The following is a 25,625-nucleotide window of genomic DNA, read 5'->3' as shown; positions in this document are numbered from 1 at the left end:
TAAGACCTCAAGGCAAAGTGAGGACAAGGTAGAAGCAACCACAGATGCTCCTGAATTTCTGGCTTTGCTGCAGGTAGCTCCTGCACACAGATTTAATTTTTTTTCCCCCAAAGAGCTTTATATTATTTATAAGCAATGCCATCAGATTCAACGCCCATAGCAGCCCAGCAGTCCTCAAAACCCTGGACTTGGTTATTTCCAACAAAACCACATTGGCTTGTGAGCAGGGTGCCCAAACAGTCACATAAGAGAGGGGGTTCCCAGAAACTCAAGCAGGTTTTGGTGACAGCAAGGCTCTTGGGAAAGACAGCCCTCATTTACACTCACACAAAATGCTGCGGACACTCGTGGTTCATGACTGCATCTCAAAATGAGGTACTGCTTTGTACCTCCAAAACTAAGCACAGAAAAAGGAGACAGAAATGGATGAGGAATGTGACATCTGCTGGAAAAAAACACCTTTGAGGCCAGTGAGGAGGACAGGAAGTAGAAAACAAAGTCCATCAGGACATTACAGTCCATGACATCAGCTACTTCCTTTCTTCTGTCGAACAGCGACTTCAGACATGTCTTATTCCAGCTCTTTCGTAGCTCTGGCTGCCTCACACATGTCCTTCCAACTGGGCATCTGTGCTCACCATCTGAGCACACATTTCCGGAAAATTATTTCCAACTCAAAAAAAATAAGCAGCTGTTAAACAAAACAAATAGGTTAACGGCATTCACCTCCCTGGATCCCGATGGCAGGGAAGGGATAAAGATGTTCCCTCCCTGTACCTGCCACCACGTTCCCATTCCACACCAGGGCAGGACACTCACAACCTGCTCCAGGTCTTTCTAATCAACTGATGTGTTCCACTCCAGCCCAGCTGCACAGTGGCTGACTGCTGCCAAGCAGCCACCCCAACAGGCAACAATCAAAAGAGAAGTCAATTAACCCGGGAGCCTGTTTTGGCCCAAGCCTCTTGATGCCAGGAGCAGATTAGTTTGTAGCTTTGATTAAGTCAAGATAGCAATGCTCTAGGTTTTTGAAACCTAGCTGTGAACCACCTTCTCTCTAGCTGAACCCTTTCTGAACACCTGAGCTTTGGGTAGACAAGTCAGACTCCATGCAAACTCCATGCTATAGACCAGCCAGAGCCTCCTCTGTGCACCCCCATCCATCCAGGATAAACACCTGCCAGTCCAGGTGGGCTGCTTACCTCCAGTGTTTGGGATGTTGCCTCCAGACCAAAAGGAACTCACTACCATCACCACATGCAACAGCCCCTGGACAAACCAGTACTGCTGTTACAGCCCATGCTGGCTTGAGAGGCAGTGCAGAAGGAGCCTCGTACCACTGCAGGCTTCGGGAAGGGGGCATTATCATACAACACTTCTCAGAAATAGGATATAAAAAGCCTATAAAGAGATGAGAGGATTTTCTTTTTCTTATTTCCCAGCTGAATGTCTTAACACTCATCTTGTTTTTACCAGGGAAGGCGAAAAGCAAGCAAAGGATTTCCGTGAGAACAAAGTCTGTTTCCTTTAGAAATAACAAGAGGAAATGCCCTTCCTAAACATGCAGCAGGACCAAACTGCAACCCCATTAATATCCAGGCAAGTTACTCACATGGGTCTGGATTTGGCTCTTAATATTTGAACACCAACAGCCGTGAACGATTTACAGAGAGCTGGCTTCTCTACCAGATCTGCCTCCAGATCAAAACCCACTCATTTTTAGAAATTATGTCAAGATTATCTGCTATTACTACTGAGATTGACTGCTTTGCTTAATTTGTGTCCAGAACCTCATCTATGAGGTGTGTCTAGAGATATATATGCATATAACCATCTAGTTCACCAGCTGTGCTCCACAGACTCCACACCAATTTCAAGTTTACACAACATTGCCTGTGCAATTACTTCCATAGACCTTTGATGTCTCTAAACTAGAAACATCTTTCAGCCAAAAGTGCTCTGTGTTCTATAAGATTCATTTATTAATGCTGGACTGCAGAGGCTGGGGTTAATTCCCTACTGTGACACAGCCTTACAGGTAGTCTTGGCCAAAAGTTAACTTACATCATTCCTGCTCTTCAAAACTGGGAAAGGAGCGTTTCCCCTATGCAGGGGATGTATTAAAGCTTATAAGCAGCTTTGACAATTTGGTCAAATTGAAAGCCAAATAAGAGTACTGGCTGTAATCCTCAGGTGCACATCTAGGGCCACAGCTGGGACTGCACATCTGCCCAAACAGGGAGACAGCTCCCAAGCATCCACCCAGGGAAACCCGTGACCAGAGAAACAAATGGATTTTGTATTTGCAGGGCAGGTAAATACTCAGTTTTAAACAAGCTGCCCTAAACAGCACAAACAGTGGAGATAAAACTACATTCGTGTTATGTGGCTTTTGAGTGCAAGGGTGGCAATTAGGCTTTATTACATCCCAGCTGCTCCCAAGCAGCACATGGGCTGAACAACAGTACTTCCACTTAAATGCTCTACCTGAGGTGAAATAGCTCTGACAGAGGAAGGTGTGACAGCATAAGGGAGTCACAAAACCTTGTCAGGATCAGGAGATGGAGAAAGGATGTAGAGATGAGAGAGAAAATGGGGGAACAACTGGTAACTTCCCTCCTGAGCTACCTTCAGACACACCATCCCTTGGTTAAACAGTGAAATAAAAAAGTGAAGACATCCATCAGGCACAGTCCTCTGGTGCCACATCCACAAGTTTCTCCTCAGCTTTCTATTAGGCCAAGCCAATTTAAAAGACATCCTATAGGTTTAAGGAAGGGAGTCCAAACCAGAGGAGTCAGCTCTCCAATGGACCAGGGCCCCCTGCACTCCAGGGCGCTGCATGGCAAGGAGCTTTGGCTCCAGGGAGGAAAACAGCCCTGATTTATTGCTGAAAGGTGCTTTGCCTCACCATGGGCTTGCACCTACTATAGCTGCAGCTTTTTGGATTGAACAGGGGGAAGAGAGATGGACTGACCCACTTACAACCCCTTTATCATCAAAACTGCATCTGCCAGAGACCTCTCCTTCCTTGCTGTGAACTCCTAAGTCCGCAGGAAAAGCTGAGGTGCAGAAGCATCTTTGAAACGGAAATATTGCAGCTCCTAGCAAAGCTTTTTTCCTCTTTTCTTGAGGCATTTTTTATGACAATTACTATGCCTGCAAAGCTGACAGCTTCAATATCTACCTCCTCCAGACAGCTGATTTCAGATTTCATTCTCTGTGTATGAGCCATATCTCAAACTGTGGCAGTACACAAGGACACCTCACACATGTGGTCTGTGGCCCATCATTCCTAAGAACTTAATAGTGAAATCAGGTTAATAAGGACTTTTTCCAGGGAATCATTACAACCTGAATGATAATGACTTTCTTAATTGGGAGGGCAGTTCTCAGGCTGCCTGCAAGTAATGAAGTGTCATAGGTAAGGATGGTTGGGACACACTAAGGAGGGACTGTATTCACTGTCTAGAGCCAGAGGTCCAGATGTCTTCACAGGACTGCCTAGGACAGGGAGAGGCCTGCTCCCAAATCTCTTCATTCACCTCTGCTCAAGGACACCATGCAGAGCTTCCCTATCACTGGACTTTGTTGCCATCACTCTGAGCTCGCAGGTTTGATATGAAAGTTGGAAAGCAGGCAGCAGTGTAACCACTTCAGCTGCAAAATCAAAACCTAACTGAAAAATTCAGGTAATTGATATGTTAAAAGCACCAGCTACCCCACACATGTAAAGAGCAGCAGGCCCTGTGCTCTGATGTGTGTTTATGATTTCCACTGAAATCAACCCAGGGCTGCACCTGAGCATCTGTGAAGTTCCCCGAGACACTCACTTTAGTTTTCCTTCCTTTTACAGAAACTGCATGACACAACTTCCTTCTAAATAAATGTATCCTGCTCTACCTTCAAATGAATGAGATCCTTGTATCATGCATATGAAAATTTACAACCAACCTTGATGTGGGATGCAACAGAGGAAGAACAACAGAAAGCAGCAGGTGTAGAAATTCCAGGATGGATTTTCCTGAAACTACAACATGACTGCAATAAAGACAGAAATTCTGTCTCTGCGTCATGCCTTCCAAACAAGTGGGAGGCTAAATCCCAAATGCATGTTCACAGCTAAAACTCTATCATCCATCGTCCCTGAGCCCTCCTGTTGCTGCTCCTATACTGCCTTGAAACCCCACTCTAAGAATGAAGTTCCAATAGGTAAAGCAGGATTGCATTTGTTGGGGTGATTCTCACCCATGTACCCCAGCAGGGTTAGAAGAGAGTATTCCCTACACATGGGCTCAGGGTGAGCTGAAAATCCCCTTTGCCTGCACATTTGGGACATAATCTTGAGGAGAAATTAGATGAACACCCCCAAAACTCACTACACAGATGATGACTGGAACTGACTGTACAGACTTTGCCCCTTGTATACATATCCTTCCTTACAGAAAAAAAAAAAACAAAACAAAAGACACTCATTTCACTGCACAATCAGCTACAGAAAAACATGCTTAGAAAAGGAGTCTCACTTCCTGAGCCCAGACCAGGCCTACAAAAGAAAAAAAAAAAATACAGGTTTCTATTAGAAAACAAACAACAAAAATCCTGTAAAAAGGCTTCTTGTTGTGAAGGGCTGGGCACTGCTCAGCATTCAAACACGCTTAGGAACATTCACTGCACTCCATGCTACCTTTGCTGCTCATCTTTTTTCTCATTTCTATCCTGCTCTCATCTTATCTTTCTCACTGACAAGATAGTGTCTTTTCATTTATTCACAAGTTTTGGTACCTTGGCTGCATCTGCTCAGTTAATGCCACTGAGCAACCTTATTTTTTTCATAGCTTCTAAAATGAAATTACCTGGCACCTATACCCAGAAATTGCTTCTTCCAGCTACTGAGAAAGTCTGAAGAACCCCTTTAAAAAAGTACCCTTGCCCTGCTAGAGAATCAGAACATGTGACAAGGAAATAGGAGACCTCAGGAGATACCTGCTGGGAAAAGAGAAAGTCTCACTGTGCTCAAGCAAGGCTGCGAAGGAACATTGCTGAAACAGCACAGACAGGCACTACTGAGGTGTCCTTCCAGATGGATGGATGGATGGATGGATGGCTGACTCAAAAACACCTGTGCAGCAGGGGGATGTGGTAATGCTAATGTGGTAACCTGCTCACTTCTTTCTAACATTGACACAGCTAATTCTGACTAGAGACTACAAGGAGCTTAATTTTTGTTGGTTTTAGTCTTCACTTCATGTGAAACTTTCCAACAAATCACAGAACATTCACTTCTGTAACCTTTTCTTCTTGTGGCTGGAAATGAATATTAACCTGTTTATGGCATTTTGTTCAGAGTAAAACACCCAGAGAGAGGATGGAAATTTCTCTTTCTATTAGTTTCATAACACAGTTATATTAAATTCCATAAAACATTTTCAACATGAACACTTTAAACATGTAATAAAATTTAAACTAGTCAGTTAATCTTGCAGTAGATCAGCTTCATTTCTTCGCTCCGAGGAATTAATTTACCTCTAGCCTGAAGAGTTAATCACAGAGTGGATACTGAAATAAATGCTGCAGTAAAAGGACCTGCTTTACTGCATTAGGAAAAAACACTTAGTATTCAAAACTTACATTTTTTTATCTTACTGTCTGAGAGATGAAAGCCAAAATATAGCCAGGGATCTACTTTAACTCCCTGTAATCCCTGGGCCACAGAAGGCAGGCTTTGATTAGGTTTTACAAAAAAAGATGGCTGTCCAGTTGCTCAAGAAAGGCAACACCTGGAGTTTTCACAGACCTTCTGGGCAGGACAGAGCTGCCTCTCCAGCCTGTTCCAGCTCCCACAGCACTGCTCACATCCAGGTGCAGCTGGAGCACCAAAACAGTCCCCTGGAAATGCAGCTGGGGTCACTCCCCAAGCCCCATCCAAGGCAGGCTCAGCAGATGGGATCCCAAGCTCTGCACATCCCACGTGCCAAGTGGGAGCTTCTGACCACCTAACCCCCAGCAGCGTGGAAGGAAAGCACACGTTTCAGAAAGCAGGTGGATACAGCCTCCATATTTCCCACAGAAACAGAGACCAGCCTGAGGGCGTGTAAATGTAGTTTCTCCTCCAGCAATGGGAGATCCCAGAGGTGCAAGGAGCTCCACCCCAGTCCCCCACTGAGTGATGTTGTAAGGCAGCTCCTGATGACCCTGATGTGAAGACACAGCAGACAGCCAGGCCAAGCCACCCACGGCTGGCTTTGAGTGTCAGCACCTTTGCCATAATGGCACCTTGAAGGTATCCTCACCGCTGGTTCTCAGCCTCACTGCAGGGCAACCAGGCTCCACCCTCCTACCAGTGTGACAACTGCCAGGCTGAGAGCACACCAAAAAGCCACATTTATAAAACTGGAGGGCAGAAGGGGCAAGAAAAGGCCCCCACAGATTTAGGTCATGAAGGATGGCAAAGGGTTGGACTGCAAAGCGGACCCAGCTCAGGGGTTTGTCCAAGCTCCTGTGGGAGGAGCAACAGGTCACAAGGACCCACCCTCTCTCTGAGGGGTCGGAGCAGAAGAGCACACAGCAAGAACCTCATTTCAAGCAGAACCAGTCTAATTTTTCCATGTTAATTAGGTCAACAAAACTCTCCAGCATCATGGACACAGACTTGTTCCCCTGGCAATGTCCAAGTCAAAGAGAGGAAGACAACAGGCTCAAACTGCCACTTGCAAACAAAAACAGAGACCAACCGAAAAGCATGTCCATACAAAAGCTCTCAGCATCCCTTCCAGACATCAGTGGCTAAGTGCAGAGCCTTTTTCTTACCACAAATACAAGTACAGTCAAAGAAAGAGCTTTACCAGCAGCCACAGCCATGTGACACTGCAAAACACTCTCTTCCTGAGCACCCTGCTTTATTTGAAGGCTGCCTTTCAATTACTCTTTCCACTTCTGAACAAATATTTACCTCTCAGAAATTCAAGACAGAGCACACACACAAAAAAGGAAGAATGTCCTCATTTGAACAATGTATTCCACTCAAAGCTCTGTGAAACAACTCAAACTACCCAGAAGAATTTAAAAACTAACAGCCACATTCCTCTGCCATGGCCTTAAAACATTTGACTCACTGCTTGTTTGAGTCTATTCTGACCTTCGACAGACTGACCCACAAGTCAGCACAGCTTCTTGGAAGGCAAATGCCTGCTCTCGTTATAAGAGCTCCACACAAAAGCTAAATGCAACATGACTTAAGCACAGGCAAAGCACTGAAGTGCCTCAAGACTAAACAGAGGCTGGAAGTAGCTCTTTTCAAGCTCAACCTTTTACTTTCTGCAGCCTGAGGATCCCTCACCCCCAAAGAACCTGTGCCTTTGAGTTTCAAGCTTTTCACTTGGTTCTCCACAGGAGCTGCTGAACCAGACCTACCTGCACATTCTCTTCCGTGACCTCGATCTCAGCGGTGTAGATGTAATCAATCAGCTTCCTCAGGGTCTGCCCATCGACATCTTTTATCTCAATCTTCTTGGCCTTACTTTCAGACATGTCTCCTGAAATTCATTTCAAAAGGATAGTTACAGTTTGCTCTGCAGAACCTTGCTCCCCACACATCCAGCATGTGCTCCTGCTGTCTGACTACAGGACTGCTTGGCACTATCCCTCACCACTGAAGAGCCACCAGTGAGATTCCCAAAAGCCTCCTCATGCCACCTAAAAAACGACTGAAGATTGAGGACACTAGTGTAAAACAACATAAATCAATAAATGCAACAAACTCAACTTCTTGACAGAAAAGAACCTGCCATGGTTCGTTACAGTGGGGATACTGTAACACGTGTATCAGACAATGAGGCCCGTGGAAAAGAAATATATATGGACGGATTCTTGATAGCTGTTCCAGAGAGATGTTTATTTCTCCAGCCACCTGGCCGGGATCTGCCGAGGAACTGCTGCAATCACGGGACCAAGGGTCCTTCTGCCCGCGCAGGGAACACAAACCAACCCATGGGAACGAGGCTGAGCAGGGGCAGGGAAACCCCGTGTCTGTGCCCTCAGGGCCCCTCTCCCAGGGCTACACGGCAGGGGAGGGACCCCAACACCTCACCCGTTTTATTTTAATAAAAGGAGAATGAAAACAACTGGATAAACATAACAAGAACAGTTTCAAGACAAAACAAGCCACCCTCCTGAGTCTTTAAATGTCCAAACAGATTCTCCGGAACATCTTAAGGCTGACAGAAGGGAGACAGAACTCTCTGAGCATGCTTTGTGGGGAAACTGAGGCAGGAGAGGGTTTCTTCCATTTGTACCTGTTGGAACTCTAAACAACAATAGTTAATTTCTTCCCTCCCCCTCTTTATCCCCCACTCAGCATTGGAAAGGGATTTTTGGGGAAACAATTGGCAAAGGCATGGTTTTGTGAGGGAAACCATGGGTGAAAAAACTGATTGGGAATACACTGGGGGTAACAGGATATACGATAAAAGGGAAAGTTGGGATTAGGAAAGGGAGACTGTAGGGGGGCTTATAATGGAGATATTGTCTAACATGACTACAATTTTTAGCATATATACTGCCTTTCACAGAAACACCATCAGGCCCGGTGACCTCTGCTGCTTGTAACCCTTTTCTACCTTGCACAATTTTGAACTCTACAACTTCTCCATCTCCCAAGTTTGGGATGCATTTTTCAGGGTTATGCTTTTTAGTAGCAGTTCTATGAATGAATATGTCTTGCTGGTTGTCACATCTTGTTATAAAACCATAATTTTCTTTAACATTATACCATTTTACTATTCCTAAAACCTTAGCTAGGGTGATTTTTTCCTTTTTCTGAGTGGCTTCTGTTTTCTGTCTCACTGTGTTTTTGCTTTCTCTTTTGTCTTCACTCGCTTCCATGTTGGAACTGCCAGGGCTGCTGGGGCCATCGGAGCTGCTGGTGCCTGCGCGCTCTTCCCGGGGTCGCATTCGGGGCCATGCGGGCCAGGCCGGGCCACACCGCTCAGCTCCCCGCGTGCCGCCGCTTCTGCTCTCAGCTGCACTGCGGCTGCCTGGGGCTGCACCCACGTCTCGGCCGGGCCCCCGAGCGACGACCCCCCCATGCCCTGCTCTAGCGCACGTTTCGGGTAGGCGCAGCTCCGCTCCACTGCCGCCAGCCGTCGCCCACGTGCCGCTCCTCTCACGGGGCTCGCTCCACCACACGCTGTGCAGGGCCGGGCAAGCTCCCACCACACCTCGCTCCGCTGCCGACACTGCAGCTCGTGTCACTCTGCCCGCACGTGGGAACTGCCTCGCTGCTGCTCGCAGAGCGCTCGGTCCACGTGGCCTGAGTTGCACGGTCCCTGAAGCAGTTTTAACTTTGCAAGGACACAGCTGGCATTGCTCAACAGTCTTGGTAATTAAATAATATTCATGAAAATATTCTTCCATCAGCATATATTTTGACTCAGAAATTAACTGTGTCCAAAAGTCTTTGGTAAGTATTAAATCCCAAGAAACACAGAAAAAGTTCTTAAACAACCATGCCAGGAAGTGTTTCAGTTCCTTTTGAGCTTGAATTAAGCTAAAATTTACAAATCGTTGTTCAAGAACCTTTTCAAGTTTAAGATAAATGTCCATATGCGGCTCTGAGAGCCAAGAGTCTTTCCACAGTTCCTCCATAGTTTAGAGATGGAACAGCAAAACAAAAACAAGAAGAGAAATCCAGAGTTTACTCACAAATCAGTTGCTGTCCTTAGAGATCGGGGATCATTCTGCCCGCATTACCCACCGTTTGTTACAGTGCGGATACTTTAACACGCGTATCATACAACGAGGCCCATGGAAAAGAAATATATATGGACTGATTCTTGATAGCTGTTTCAGAGATGTTTATTTCTCCAGCTGCCTGGCCGGGATCTGCTGAGGAACTGCTGCAATCACGGGACCCGAGGGTCCTTGCCCGTGCAGGGGAACACAAACCAACCAATGGGGAACGAGGCTGAGCAGGTGCCAGGGACCCCGACAATGGTTCACCTGCATTCAAACATAGGAGCTAAAAAACCCCAGTATGCCTGTCAATCATGTCTCAGTACAGGGACAGCCTCAAAGAGACTGTGGACATGTCTTAGGAAAGTCTTTGAAAAATATTTTTTTATATATATTTATTAAAAATATATTTACATTTTTTTAAATACATATACATATAGATAGAATGAGTATGTTACAACAACTACATTAGGCTATTTTGTGGTATACCCTACATTAAAAACAATGCCGTGTTATTCTTTTTCTTTAGAAAGAAGCTGAAACCTAGTCAGGAAAATAAGCACACAGGGCAGCAGTTACACCCAGCATGCAGCAAGCTTCTCTCCTAAATTACCCTGCTGTAACCCATCCATCACTTGCACCTTGCGCAAAGCATCCACACAGAAAGATGCAGTTCTCATCTCTCACCTTCCCAACCTCACACCTTTGGATCCAAACTGTACCCTTTCTCTAAATCCATAACTCAAAAGCATGTGGAACTAGTGCAATAATTTCCTCCCTGAAAATACAAGTAAAGCCCCTTAGCTGTGTAAGAGCCTATTCATGACCCATAGCTTTATGCACACCTCCTCACCCCCCAGGTAACAGGAGCACGTCAGAGGAACAAAAACATGCTGCAGGGAGGAGAAAGGACTCCACAGTCCTTCCAGCATCCCCATACATGGTGACTTCACCCAGGATTTAATCACCAGGATCTCCACAGAAAAGAAAGAACAAACTCCCAAGCGGAAAGAAAATGATAAGTGGAAAAATAAAGCTAAACAAAGAGAGCATGAAGAAATGTCAATTCTTAAACCTGGGCATGAATAATCACTACTCTTGGAAATCTGGTGACTCAGTACCGCTGTGGGATTAAGTGGAAAAATATTTCCTGCAGCCTACAGAAGTAATTACAACCTACATCTCCGTGCAGCGTTCCACCAGACGTGGCTGGGCACAGTAAGTGCAGAGCACAGAGTCAGATGCTAAACAGGATCCAAGCTTGAGCAAAACCTGGATCCTGCTAATTGAACTTTGCTGACTTTCCTTATGTGAATAAGGAGGCAAATAATAGGAGTGGGGTGGGACCATGAGTGTTAGAACAGTCAACAACATCCCAAGAACTGAAATAATATTTGCCCCAAATTCAATTTTTCAAACTGAATAATAAGATGTTATTCAGAGAAGTCCATGAATACAAATGTACCAGTACAAAGGGATAAATGACCTACATTTGTGAGGCCTTCAAAGCAGGTAGGACTTTTTAATTGACAAAATGTCATCTTCACACACTTCCTCCCCTCAAAAAACCCCAAACATCTCCAGAGATGAGAGGGTGCTTCTGAGAACAGACCAGTCCCCATCAGCCCTGTGGTGCTGGAGGTGCCTGTAAGGAGCACCCATCAAACCCCCTGCATGGGGAGCCCAGAGCCCTGCAGGACCCTCAATGCAAGGAGGGGCTCAGCCACACACACCCAGAGATCGATGCAGAAATAGCTTGGGGGGACCAATCCAATAACATCATCTGTCGTCGTGGCATCCATGTGACACAGGCAACAAAAATAAAAGCTGTGTGGGCTTCCCCGCCCACCAGCAAGCTGCCAGCCCTGCATACTAACAGCCTCCACTGCCTCTGCTCTGGGACCAGCCCAGGCACCCCAGGAGGGGAGTCTCCTGTGCTGCGCCCACGGTTGGATGGGATCTGACTCGGCATGATCGAGTCCCTCCCACTCGTCACAGGGTGGACAAGTCTCTAGTGCTGTGGAATGGGGAAGAACCGAGAGACACAAGTGAACCAAGGCAGGATTGGTGCAGACCAGGAGCAGGCACCAGGCTGCCCCTTCCTCCAAGCACAGACCCAGGGCAAGCCTCTGGAGCAGCGCTGTGGGCAGCTGAGTGATGGACCATTGAGGGCATCTCATCTCACATCTCTCCAGAAAAGAAACCCTACACCTTAAACCCCACAAAACCCAGCTCCTAGGGTGTCTTTTATAAAGTCAGACTCGAGCCCCACCTGATACCTTAATTACAGAATAATTCAAAGCACTAGCATTATCTCTCATAAGGACTGTGGTGGGAAGGGCTGCCTTGCAGGAGGCACTGCACAGATCCCGTCCCTGCACCACTGCAGCCAAGCAGACACAAGGGACGAGGTGTGAGGGAGCAAAGGCAGGCAAAACAGGCAGGGTGGCTCTGAACAGATCCTCTTTAGGGGACAGTCTGCAGCCCCCCATGAAGGCATTGCCTTTCCTGCACCACATTCAACACCCAGCAGTGCTTTTTCCACCCCCTCTGCTCATGAAGGCAAGCAGAGAGCAGAGCTCTGTTTTGTCACAAGACAAACTACACTCAAAACTGCAGCAGCCCATGGCACTGTGTTTACCCAGCACAGCAGCCTGCCCTGCCTCCTGAATGCTGCACTCCAGAGAGGCTTTCCAGTGTACAGCCACAGCTTTGGCTGTTTCCTAAGTCACAGATGTGCTGAGGGAGAATACGAGTGCATTGGATAACAAAACCACAGCCTCTCACACATGGGGTGAGTGCTTTGAAGCAGAACACAAGACCTGCAAGGGAGGTTTCTGCTTCCTCCTTCAGCACTTCCAAAATTCCAAAGGTATCTGACAGGAGCAGTCCTAGCAGTGTCACTGAACTATTTGTTGCCCTTTCTAACATGATTGTGTTTTCTTCTAAATAGACAGAAATTACTGTCCCAAATCATCCCCACAGAATAGTGCCAACAAGGACCAGCATCCAAAATGCTCTAGTAAGCCAGTATGGAAAGGGACACTCAGGAAGGGCTGAGTCCCATCTCTCCTTCAGCAGTGGAAGTTACAAATGGAAAATGTGCCTACCCATTTCCAGACTTTCCAGGAATACTTCAAAGAGGAATGGCTAACCAGAGGATACAAGGTCATCACAAGGTCAACCATGGCTCCAAAGTCAGGCCCAGCTGACAGGGACAGAGCCTGCAGAGCAAGCGGTGGGCAAAGGTGGATGAGCTGTGGGTTTCAGTGTGGTTCCCACTGTTCACAGCTCCACACTGATCACTCACTACTCACTCGTGGCTGCCAGCACTGCTGGGGGACCCCTCCAGTAAGAATTCAGTGTGCATATGCAGCTCCTGCAAATGCCCCCACAGTGCAGCTGAACCTGATCCCTTGGCTCCATCACTGATGTGCAGTGCAAAAAAACCAAGTCACAACAACCAGCTCGTGCTGAAGCTGTGATTTTACACTGTCTCCTCGCAGGGAATGAACTGCCACACAGCTGGAAGGAGATCACACGCTCTGTCTTCGAAAGAGAGAGATCCAGACCTTAGGAATTTGGGGATAGCTAGACTGAAAGCAAAGGGAGAGCCGGTCTTTGCCTGACCCTCTGCCCCCGGGGACTTGTCAGGGGGAGGGGACAGGCAGCTGCCAAGGCTGTCACCCAGCCCAGGGGAGCTCTGAGCCAGCCACATGACGGGTTAGCTGATTACTGTTTAACTCAGAGAGTGAGGGATTACACGGCCCAGAGAATTCCTGCATGGAAACATGAGCAGCCCTGCACCACCACCTTCCCACTCAGATGACCTCTAAGGATCAGAGGGTTTTTCCAAGAGCTTTTCTTTATTAAACTCCTCATCAGGAACAAGCATCACAAGTCGAGCTCGAGGTGCCCTCAAACACAGTTGCTTCTGAGCAGTGTTTGCTCCTCTGCCTCACTACCATAGCCAGTACCAACTTCAGGGTGCAGCACCAGTGCCCCAGAGAACACAGATGCTCTCCACCTTAGCCCACCACACTGATAAAGCCACCATGGGGAGTGTCACATCTCTCCTCACATTTTACACTGGAGGTTTTCCCCCCACCTCCATTACAGAAGGGAAAAAAGCTTCACAAATGACAAGCTTTTTCCTGAGAAATGCTGTGTTCTGCTTCCAGCAAAGTGAATTAAACTAGGTCTAATCTCAAGGTTTTTAAAAGGAAGAAGAAAGGCCCAGACCACAAGCAAATGAACATGAAACAGGGGAAAAACCCCTGAACCTCATTTATGTTGGAGCTCAGGGACAGTAACAACTATCCCCTGGGGTGTACAATCATTTTCTTTGTATTTGTCAGTTCCTATCCTGGAAATAAGGACAAGGAAAAGGAAAGAAGCTAAGGAGTTTCTGACCAGACTAATTTTACTAGAATGACTTAAATAAGCTGCTCACTCCCCTCCTTCAGGATTGACTTAGCTTTCTTTGGGTTTTTTTTGCTGCCCCATCTGGGCACAGCCTTTGAAGGGCACCTGCTCTGGGAATCAGGTGATCAGAGAAAGAATTTTGTCCTCTTCTTCCTTTCTGTCTTTACCAAAACACATTGGACTGCAGCAACTCACCCTGTTAAAAAGCTGGGCTGCTAAAACTCACTGGGATCAAGAGAACAACGGTGTTATTTCAGGCAGCAGAAAGAAATGCCATGGGAGATTAAACATCTGTGACTGCCAAATCAGTATCGGCAGGACTGAGCCTTGAAACTACAACTCCTGTGCCAGCAACCTCTTTGATGTGCACCATGAACATTTAGGGCACTGAACACGTGCTTGACGACAATGTTTTCATGATCCAAGGTCTTGTTAGGTGAAAAAATACTAACCCATAAAGCAGTGAGCCAAACTCCACAGTAACCTCACAGTGCCCCACATGCTATCCACTCACCCCACAGCCATACAGCCACCCCACAGGAATTAGTCAAGAATGACCAGCATCATCCATCAAGTACAGCAATCTGCAGACCCATCGGTACCACTTCTCTCTCAAGCAAACCCTCTCCTGCCTGTGCTGCAGCTCCTGACAGAGACACAGCCTGAGGCCTGGGGACTGCAATGGCCCGTTCAGCCCAAGCACAGTCTGGTGTCAAAAGCAGTACCTGTAAACATGGCACAGAAATAAGGGCTGCAGGCTGCAAGCACCACCCGGTGAGCTTCCATCTCCACGGTTTCGGCCACAATCACCACATCACAGAGGAGCCGCTTGCTGGGAAAATACCAGAAAAGACAAAGATCATTTCAGAATTCCTGGTCAAAAAGCTACATCAATACAGGCCAAAAAAATGGAAGACCAGCTATTATAGACATGGCACCTGAGCTTCTGCCAAATCCCAGGGGAAGGTCCTCTAACCCTTCAGCTACCAGCTCCTGTCACTGTTTGCCTACAAAGCAGAGGCTGGATCCTCCTGAGGCTGCAGCCCCGCCTGTGGTTCTGCTTTCCTAGGAAAAAAAACCTGGAAGCCAAACTAGGCATACATGCTGTCCCAAGAATGAAGGGTAAGGGGCTCCTTCACCTCTCAAACAAGCAGGGCTTGGAGAAGGGGCAGAAGAGCTTAAAGATTTGGGCACTACCTGGGGCCAGGCTCTAGCAAGTCTGTAAGGCAAGAAATAGACATGCAAGGGAACACCAGCAGCCCTTTCATCTTTCCACAGGGAAAAGGTAGAATGAAAAATGAAGTGATTTCTGTACTTCCTTCCATGCTTGTCACTAAAGAATGTGGCCACCAAAATAGATCCTGTCACTGGTAAGTGCAGAAGCTGCCTCAGCCATCTGCCAGAGAGGAGGTATCAATCACTGGAGTTTATCCATGGGCCTGAGGACTTCATTTACCTCATGAATTAGTCTGGGATTAAGAGTCATTGGGATAAAGAACAGGGTTCCAGACAGAAACCAAAAAAGAAACCTTCTAAGCTCCCCCACTGACTCATTGTAGAGCTTTGGAAAAGCCACTTCATTAACGAGTGACCTTTTCTACTTGCCCCACGTATGTCCTTTGAGGATTCATTAGCTAATGTTTGCACAGAGCTTCGAAGATGCCGACAGCAAGGAGTGCTCAGCCTCCCAATAAGTTGGTTTAAGATGCTTAAGCATACAAATGCAAACTAAGGGTGTTTTTTTCAAATGTCAAGCCTGAAAAAGGATCAGTGTCTGTAAATCTAGATGTTGTCTTCTCTTTGGAAATACTTATCTCCACACTGAACTTTGTCTTTAGGAAACTGCATTATCAAATAAATATACACAGAGCTTCTAATGGACCAGGTATGTCTCTTCCCCATATATTGAAATATGTGAACAAAACAGCTGTGAAATGCAGGGTTACAGTTGGAAAACAGGAAGAAAGTAGAAACTGGCAGTCTGTACTCTACATTCATCCCAATTTGGAAGGGGAAAGGGCAATGAGGGGAACTCTAAGAGCCTCTTAATGGAAGCTTCCTCATTTCTTTTAGCTTATGTAAAAGGTGCTCTGTTCAATTCCTCTTTGGGCTACAGCCATCAAAAGTACCACTCATAAAATAATTTCATCCACATTTTCAAACTAAAAAGCCTAAGTGGCACTTAGGGACATGATTTAGTGGTGGCCTTGGCAGTGCTGGTTTAAGGGTTGGACTCAATGACCTTAGAGGTCTTTTCCAACCTAAACAATTCCATGATTCTATATAGTATATAGGCTAAAGACTTAGCATGACTTTTCTAGACCCTCTGAATGAGATTTGTGGATGCATGTGAAGAGAGAAATTGTTATTCAAGGTATCTATTAACACTGATTGCTGACAGCTGAACAGATCCCAAGCTCAGTGCACATTGAAGAGATGTGAAAACCACATATTCCACAACAGCAGCAGGAGCCAACAAAAAAAAAAAGAGTAGCCAGAAGATGAAAACATTATACAGGTCCTTAAGGGCAGCTTTCAGTCTACTACATTTTATCTGTTCAGCATTGCCCAAGATACCTAACCACAGGCACTAAGAAACATTGTCTGTCTCCACTGATTCCCACTATGCTTCAATTAAGAAAGGAATAATAGTAGCACAATAGATGTCTGAATGTAGCTGCACAAGCCTTTAGTTTCAGATCCTTTGCTTTCAGTACAAAGAAAGGACCAGAAGGATGCCAGTTATAAGTAAAAAAATTACAACATACCCTGCTTCATGTAATTGTTACAATATTTCCATATTCTGTTCCTACGCAACAGAGAAGCACTGTCAGATATCTGCGGAAGGAAACGTTTCCAATCTTTCTCCACACTAGAGAACTTGTATATTAGGAAACTACTTAATCCATGGAGAATAAGTAGCTTTTACAGCATCTTTTGAGTACTTGGAGTGTGCAGGAAGAGCAAAGGATGTTACCTGCTTTCACCACATCATCTCGACAGCTAGGGAGCTCATACATTCATGTGTATCACACACACACTTTCCATAAGAATTCTTTTTAAAATTAGAAGGGTGAGTAAGTCCAATGAACTAGTCAGAGAAATGTTCACTGAACTTCTGTGTGGTTTGTGGGTTAACAGCAACTGAGAAACAACTCAGGCTGAACCACTGCCACCACACTGCTGATGTGATGACAGCAGTTTTCAAAGCTGTGTTCAGAGATATTTTTTCAGCCTCTGTTCTCCCTGTACCCACACAACTGTGTAAAGACCAAGGTGTTCTCTTCTAACTAATATCAGGATTTTTCAATTTGCAAGAAGAGAGCTGACATTCTTCCTGAGTACTTGCTTTTTTTTTTTTTTTTTGCCCCTTACTTTGGAGTGCTAAGCCCAGACTGAGTGATGCTGCTAGTCAAAGAGACTAAGAACAGTACATTAATAATCTTTGGTCTGTAATTATGTGTAGGTGTCTTAATGTCTGTAATGTTCTATTATTGGGTTTCAGACCATTACCTCAGTTAAGAACATAGTTTACAGCTGAATTTGCTGTAAGTAATGGAAAAGACTAAACGAATTATCATCTGTGAATGAAGGCTGTGGCTCAGGTAATGTTTTTGGGAAGACAGAGGTCTGAGACTGGGGAGACCAGCCCACCACAGAAGGACTTTATTTTAGCTTCCTATTTGTTGATCAATACTCTACCTGCAATCATTAGCTGTAACAAAGATGGCACAGACTATTTTCTATGTCTCTCAACCAGCGCAATTCTGCTAAACCAGAGAGGGTGCCCAGTAAGTCAAAAGTGTACCTCCGTAATTCATTCATGACCTTGAAAGCCTTTCTCATGTGAGAGGGATTGACTGTCACTGTACGCTGGTCCTTTTCATCTTCAGCTGCCTCAGAGGAACGGGAACTCTGCTTAATGCTAAAAACAGGAACAAAAATGGAGTAGAAAGTTTGATTAAAAGGCACTTTAGAAAAACAAGCATCCTAAAACTGCAGCACAGGGTATTAAGCATGGACTTACTCACAAGTCTGTTAGTCAGTTTAGGTTCTCCACATCAAGAGCATCAAAAAATGCAGCTACTTCTGCATGGATGTTGAAAGCCAACTCAGCCCACATGTCAGCCAGCAGGGAAGAAAAGAAAAAAGTGCCAAACACCTGAGGACAAAGCCCAGTCTTACAGGCTTCAGGCCAGGAAAGCAGTGTAAGTTGAAATTCAAGCCAGAACATAATTGCCTCACTGAATAGAAATAGACTTCAGCACTGGGAACTGCAAGAGTACCAGGGGTTTTTTAACATTCATACAGAGAAAAAGTTTAGTCTTCAATGTCCCATCTGAAAAAGGCAAGCACACAATACATGACTCACATCTTCTTTAGAGGGAAGTAGAAAAGGGCTATTAAAACTCCCTGTGCAGCTTTCAAACCTTTACTGAAGCCACATCCCATTTCCATTTCAGAAACAGATCTATTTATTGCCACTGAAACATATGGAATGAATTATTAAACCTTCCTACCAGAACCACCAGCTACAGAGGTAATGTTGAACCAGAGGCACCCAGCTATGTGCTGTGTTTAATCAGGCCAACAGGTGCCTAAGGCACATACGTGTCCTCATTACTTTGTTGGGAGCATTTGCTCTTTACACACAATTGACAGCAGGTCAATATCTCCATCTCCCTGATCCAAAAGCCTGTGAAATCACTCAGAGCTAAAGGCTCCCACCTGTGAAAGAAGCAGCACTTTGAGGCAGGTCCCTGTTCTGCTTGTGCCCGTGGCTCACCCCTCAAACCCCTCGCAGGCAAAGGCAAACAAGAGAAGTCAAGGAGGGTTGTCCTGTCAAAAGCCAACTCCAAGAGAATGGCAGATGTCAGGAGGCAACTCCATCACCCCATGTGCCTGACTGGAGACCCTCTCAGAGCTTTCCCTTCCAAAGGACAATCTCCTTTACTTTTGTCCCCTCCTCCCTGCCAGCTTTCCTAGTTGGGCTGTTATCATGATAAAAAAGGCTGAATCAGGTTAAACCAGCAGTCTCGGCAGCCCAGCATCCTGTTTCTACTGATGGCCAGAAGGTGATGTCTGAAGAAGAGTAAAACAGTGTGGAAGGATCCTTCCCAGAATACCCCGTCAGCCCCTGTCAAGGTGTGTATGCATGCACATATAGATCTATATACACATACACTTACATACAATGACTTGCACTTTGAAAAACACATTATTTGCTATTTACAACCACCTGACAGTGTGAGACCCTTGCTGAACATTACATCCTCCCCATTGCCTGCTCCTGACCAGTGGCTGTCACCATCCCCATGTCCCTTGACACCACACAAAGCTCTCTGCCCCCCCAGCAGTCTTTGGTGGGCTGCACTCTCCTGCCTCGAGAAGCAAGAGGCTGAGCAGCAGCCAAGTTGCACACAGCTCGAATCCACGCCTGCATACTGAGCAGCCTCCAGCTTTGTGCCTGAGACAAAGGCCAAAAACCAGCCAAGTCCAATTCTTTCAGGTTGCTGAGCAAGTGAAATATTTTCAGTCATAAGTGAAGCCACAAGGCTGAGCACAACATCACTCAGCACATGTCCCAGTGAGGGGGACAACTTCCCAGACTCCGTTATAGTCGTCATCCAATTAGCTTAGTATGGCTGGATTTAAAAAAAAAACAGAAAGGAGAATACCTCGTGTTAAATGTTCAGTATTCAAGGGACTGGTACCAGGCAACGACACAAACAGCTTTTCTATCCCTGAAGAAAGCTGAACTCATTTTGTGCCACACATACTGCCAGAGGTGCTCATGGACATGGAGCTGTGCTGGCACTTGGCTCTTCCCCAGCTCTGCACAGTGCAGTGAGGAAGCCTCATCACTCCAGGGACACGGCCAAACCCAGCTAAGCCTCAGTGCTGTGTCTATCAAAAGCCCTCGTTGAAACTTTAGGCCAGGTGAAGTTTGACCACAGCTTTAAACACCCCAGCATAAACCCTTGATTTTTAAACAGCTAAACCTGCCCCCGTGGCACGATGGAGCCAAGGAGGGAAAAACGAGGCTCTAGAAGTGCAAGTGACTTCACGGAGCTTTCAGGCTCCAAAGCTGAAACGCGTACAGGAAGCAAGCAAAGTAAACAAAAAAGAAAAAAGTATTAAAAAAAGAAAGTGAAACTGAAAGGCAGCGTCAGGGAGAGCCACTCCCATTGCTCCCGGGGCAGGACAGCTGGATCACAACAGGACACTGCCCCGAACAGCCCCACAGACACACCTCACAGACCCAAAATCAAGCCATGCACACAGAAATCATGGGGGCTCTTTAATAAGAACAATCGCACTGCTGAGATTTATCTATTACCTCTCCAGTGCCGGAGACCAAAGATTCATTATGTTCAAACTTTTCCACTGGCAAAAGATATTGTTCAAAGGACACAGCAAGTTTCACTGAACTCCAAAGTAAATGTCAGGTCAACAAGCCTTTTATAAAGCCTCAACTCCACCAACATTTGTCTGTGTATTTTAAAAGCAAAAAAAAAACTTGCTTTAGGATTTTGGAAAAAGATCAATCAGCTCTTCCTAAAAAGCAGGAAAGGTAATTTTTAAAAAAACATCCTAAGAGACATCCTCAGCATAATTAAAAGGGGCAGATTTCAGAATTTGCCAAAGGCTTAACATAAGAAAATACCGCAGATTGTCTGGTTAAAAACTTGTTTCAAAAAAGATCAAGCTATGCTATTTAAAGTTTTTTCCAAGTGACTCATAAAAAAAACAGATTTGAAGCATTAATGTCTAAGAGCCTTTAACTCATCTTTAAGACTGATTCCATAGAATTCCTGTAATGGACAGAGGATGATTTTATCTGGGAGAGATATTTTACACCTCCATGCACATACTCTCAGAGATCACTGACGCATTTCCAACATAAAAATGCAAGAACCTGAATGCTCTGAGCACATGCAACCTGCCAGAAAGCAAAAGCTGCCCCTGAGAAGACCAAATCATTACATTTCACAGCTTTTTCTGACCTTTTTCCCTCCACAAGGCTAAGAATTATTACATTTATTACCCTGTTGTTATTTTAATGGATCAAACCAAAGGAGGAATAGGGTCCTCTGATCAAAGATACCAGCCAAGACCAACTGGACACGCTGGAGCCCCTGCACCCCATGACCACAGGGACATCCCCCCATGTTTGCCAAGCTGATGTCCTACTACACCAGCAGGACTCATGAGCCAGCTGCCAGGAGCAATTTGTTCTATTCCTGGGCTATCCAAGGCCGTGCACTGAGTGAATGGACAAATGATTTAATTTCCCTGGGCCAGATGAACATCCTCTTTACAGACACAGCAGGATGCTCCTAAAATGAGCAGAGAGGCTCTTGGTTTCAGACAGTGCCAACCCCACTGCCACCTCCTGCGTGGCCTTTCAATGATGTCCCCAAGTAGAACAAATGAACCCTGATTTGAGGGTCCCCAATTAGGCCAGTGAAGCTAATAATCACTACCCTGTTGACACTGTGTTTCTCCTCTCCAGGACCCCCTAGCAGAGCTGCGCTCAGGTTGCCAGGGTTCACAGCCCAGCTCCTGCCCAAGTGTGGCCACAACTCAGCTGACAGAAAGGTATTTTAAAAACCCATAACCCACCGTTCTGCTGCCCGCATGTTTCAGCTATGAAGTTGGGTTGCCGTAGTTACCAGCAGTAATTACAGATGTCTTTGTAGATTATGTGAAAGAATAAAAGCCTTCCTTAGAGATAAACTGTCCGCTGGCAAGATTACTGCCGCGCAGAGAGCTGGTAAACCCCAGGAACAAAAATCCCAGCTCTGCCAAATCCAATTCTAACACTGGCTTTACGGGAGCCGGGAGTTCATCCTGAAGGAAGGGCAGATCTCAAATACTCTCTCCTTCAGAGCACAGAAGGACGAGTTTCTGCTCATGTTTCTGGGAGAAGAGCCTCTGGACTCAGCTCTAATCCAACGTGACCACCACCAGGCTCACACTGGGGAGGTGATGGGTCCCCAGACATTTCCAGCCCAGGCTCATCCCACTGTGCGTCCTGGGGGATCTCTGGGAGCTGCTCTCCTCTCCTGCCTGAGCACCACAGGCTGAGCTCTGCTCTCCTGGTTGTCCCCTAGCACCACAGAGCCTCAGCACCACAAGCTTGGCCAAAGACTCAGCCAGGATCAGTGTCCTGCATGGGCAATCCAGCACCACTGTAGGGGCTTCATATCCTTGTATTAATTTAGAAATGTCTGCTAGCCATAAATTTCCAAAGCCTATGGAGCTTCTTTGTGGGATATGTAGCAATCATCACCAGAAAATGTTAATCTGCAGTTTCTGAGAGGTTTGACATCACTCTGATCTAAAAATATGCCAGGTGCCCAATAGCAGTTAGTAGTGTTCAAAACTTTAACACCTCTACAAAGGTAAATGGAGACCAAAATACTGGTTTAGGCTAAGCAAAATGAAAACTCATTTTACCTTAAATGGCCTAATTCTCTGTTTAGAATCAATGTCCCAAATAACAGGAGAAATACATTATGCCCAATAGTTTTATTCCTGGAGTCAGGCAGACACAGTAAGGAAAACCTATCAGTGTAACGGCATAGTTATAAAAATCGCAATTTCTGAATTTGTCTTTAGGTACATACAAAGACATTCAAAAAATTGTGATTGAAGGAATCCACATACTGAACTGGATTTTGAGAGGATTTCAGAGAAATGCATTATCATTAAAACATATGGGAGGCAGCATAACGGAAAGGATTATTTTTCTTTTAATAGCAATATTATTGTCCTATTTTGTTGATTTTTTTTCAGTGCCTGCATCAACATGGAGACATTAGCTTAGGAAAATACACAGTTGGCATACAGCAGATCCCCGAAAGGATATTCATATCAAAGGAGACCTCAAGGGGAAAGAAGACTTTGGGAACTAGTGAGAAGAAAAGTATTTGCTGTCAGTAATGGAAACAACACAAAATAACTTAAATATGACAATAGCATTTGCTTTCAAAGGCAAATATTGTATTTCTCAAACAGATACCACAGACTACCTTCACTCAAATATAAAACTACAGGGGTTTTAATATTTTAACCAAAAAAAATTAACATTCCAGAGGTTTTTTTCTATTCCAACTCAAAAACATCTTGCAAATTCAGAACCAGAGTATCATGCCCAACTGTAAACCTTCTGCAATTTCTCCATAAAATAAAAGTCCCTATCACCACAGTAAAAGAGAACCAAGATTCTGAAATATTTTATTACCAAATGTGAGTGTTTCAGGTTAAATCTCCATTGCCCCCAGCTGCTTCTGCTCATGTGCAATGACATGGGCACATGATACCACTGAACATCCTGGGTGTGCAAGTTAACAGGATATTTGAGTCTGGGCAGGCTTGGGACCAGAGTCAGAGGTGATGTGAGCACAAGTAACACGGATCCTCACTGACTACGAAAATGGAAAATGCAGAAATATTAAAAACCAGGGGGAACTCTGACGTTATGAAAGTTATCAAGTGTAAAATTTGAGGACCAGTCTGCCTGACACAGATCTGAGCTGAAATGCAGGGCAAAAGCACAGCAATAAGCACAGACTGAGCCCACCGTGCTCGCCCACCAAGGTCATTTTTAAACACCTCCTCCCAGGACTTGCTCCGAGCAGGCAAAGCAGCCCCAGCACAGCCCCACACACCATGCCCTTTTGAACCAGAAAGCAGGTGAATATTTCCAGCTTTCCTTGCCAAGAGTCAAACCCCACAACATTACTGCCCGTAACCAGTTCAGGACTGCCTTCCTCTTCCTGAAAATTAGAAATGCAAGCAGCAATTTGGGTAATCATTCCTCACTTCCAGAGGCAGAGAACATGCTGATGGGGATAGTCCTTCATGCCCTAAAAACAGATGGTCTGGAAACAACAGGATAAGGTAAAATAGTCCAGGTATTTTCCTAGTGGCTTTTTCACCACTGTATCCCCGGAAAAAGACCTCCAGTCAAAATGAGACCATTGCTCGTAACCATCAAAAAAAAAAGTATAAGCAACTGTGCCAAGGATGATCCCAGCCTGGGGTATCAAAACAGCTCTGTTCCACTTCCTCAAACACAGGCTCACTTATACAAATAAAGAAAAAAGCAAAAAAAAAAAGGAATCCCATTCCATGAGCTGGCATCTAGCGTGACAAACTAAGATTTCAAGGCCCTTGCAATTAATTAATATTTGGATTAATATTCAGAGGTGACTGTTGGCACCATTACAGGAAGCAGAAGCCCTACAATGAGAAATGTGGCAGGATGAAAGGTTTTGCATGTTAAAAACACAAACAATTACAACCCTTGAGTCACAGAAGGGTAGAAAGCTGCCCTTTAGAGCTTGGAAAACAACTCCTACAGGCTGCTGCAAATGTTTTCCCTCAACAGAAGGAAAATTTCCAGAATTTGGGGGTTGACTCCAGCTTAATTTTCTAATGTATCATATTTAAACAAAACTCCTGTCAAGCCCTGACATTTAGTCCTACCAGCAGGTCAAGCCCCCTCTCTGTTCCCCTACCCCCTGCAAGGTCACCAGCACAAAAGGAAGCACTCAGCATATCCTGTTTTTAAAAGAATATTGTAAAAAAACTCAGACCAGTTTAATGTTTCATTTGAAGCAGCAGAAGTAGCTTCTGGTGTGTGAAAGGCACCTGACAGAAGGGAGTAATAAGGGCAGAGCCAAAACACTGAACGTCTCTCTGGCATTCACTAGGTCCCTGCGCAGCGATAGTATCTTTTATGGGTTCAGTGGACATTAAGTCGACTCGGTAAACACTTCTTCCCGCAGGTTTTGGAGCAATAGAGCCGCCTGGCAGGAATAAAGTCTATACGGCCCGGCTACCGTGCGAGGGAGACGCGGGATCCCCTGCACTGCCCTAACACCGCACAGTGCTCGGCTTCCACACGCGCTGCTGGAAAATCGACCCCCGAAGGATTCACAGATATTACGGATTTTCACTCATGACTCAAAAAAGCAGCAAGTATCAGTGAGTCTGTCTTCAGCGGAATGCCGAAGTCGGCTGCCCGAGGTTCCAGGCGCAGGCAGGGCACACATAAGCCCAGCACATCGTGCCGGCGAGGCGAGCCGGCGGGGCAGCTACCCCCCCGCCGTCCTGCATCCCACCCCCACGTCCTGCATCCCAGCCCCCTGCCCCGCACCTCCATTTTAGCGAACGCCCCCCGACCTGCCCCCCTCACGTCCTTAATCACATCCGAAACACATCCTACGGAACCCCCTCCTCTGCCTCGGTGTGGGCACGCGGGGCGAAGCCGCCTGTCACCATGACATTGCAACATCCATGAACAGCCCGGCGGGCGCCCATCGCAGGAGGCATTCCTGCCGGCGGGGAGCGGGGGTCCCCGCAGCCGCGCCCCGCATTCCTGCGCACAGCCCCGCATCGCTCGCACCCCGGGGAAGGGCATCCCCATCCCGCCGCGCTCCGGGCGGACACAAAGG

At 46.0% G+C, this 25,625-nt stretch overlaps 1 protein-coding gene across 2 annotated transcripts in view; it reads right to left on the bottom strand.

Annotated features, from left to right (window-relative positions):
* Positions 1–25,625, bottom strand: part of KLHL3 (kelch like family member 3) — a 51,086-nt gene that overhangs the window by 25,343 nt on the left and 118 nt on the right. For both annotated transcript variants that reach the window (XM_042014510.1, XM_042014511.1), the window contains exons 2-4: positions 17,966–18,082; positions 14,883–14,989; positions 7,414–7,535 (exon numbers count right to left, since the gene is read on the bottom strand). In XM_042014510.1, coding sequence (XP_041870444.1) covers positions 7,414–7,535; positions 14,883–14,989; positions 17,966–18,082 — 346 coding nt within the window. The remainder of the gene's footprint in view (positions 1–7,413; positions 7,536–14,882; positions 14,990–17,965; positions 18,083–25,625) is intronic.

This window comes from Corvus kubaryi, unplaced genomic scaffold, assembly GCF_017639235.1.
Source record: "Corvus kubaryi isolate FWS band 111438036 unplaced genomic scaffold, C.kubaryi_AGA036_p1.0 split2-37374, whole genome shotgun sequence".
Taxonomy (NCBI): domain Eukaryota; kingdom Metazoa; phylum Chordata; class Aves; order Passeriformes; family Corvidae; genus Corvus; species Corvus kubaryi.
The sequence above is the reverse complement of the archived record's forward strand: the minus strand, read 5'-3'. Positions and strand labels throughout refer to the sequence as shown.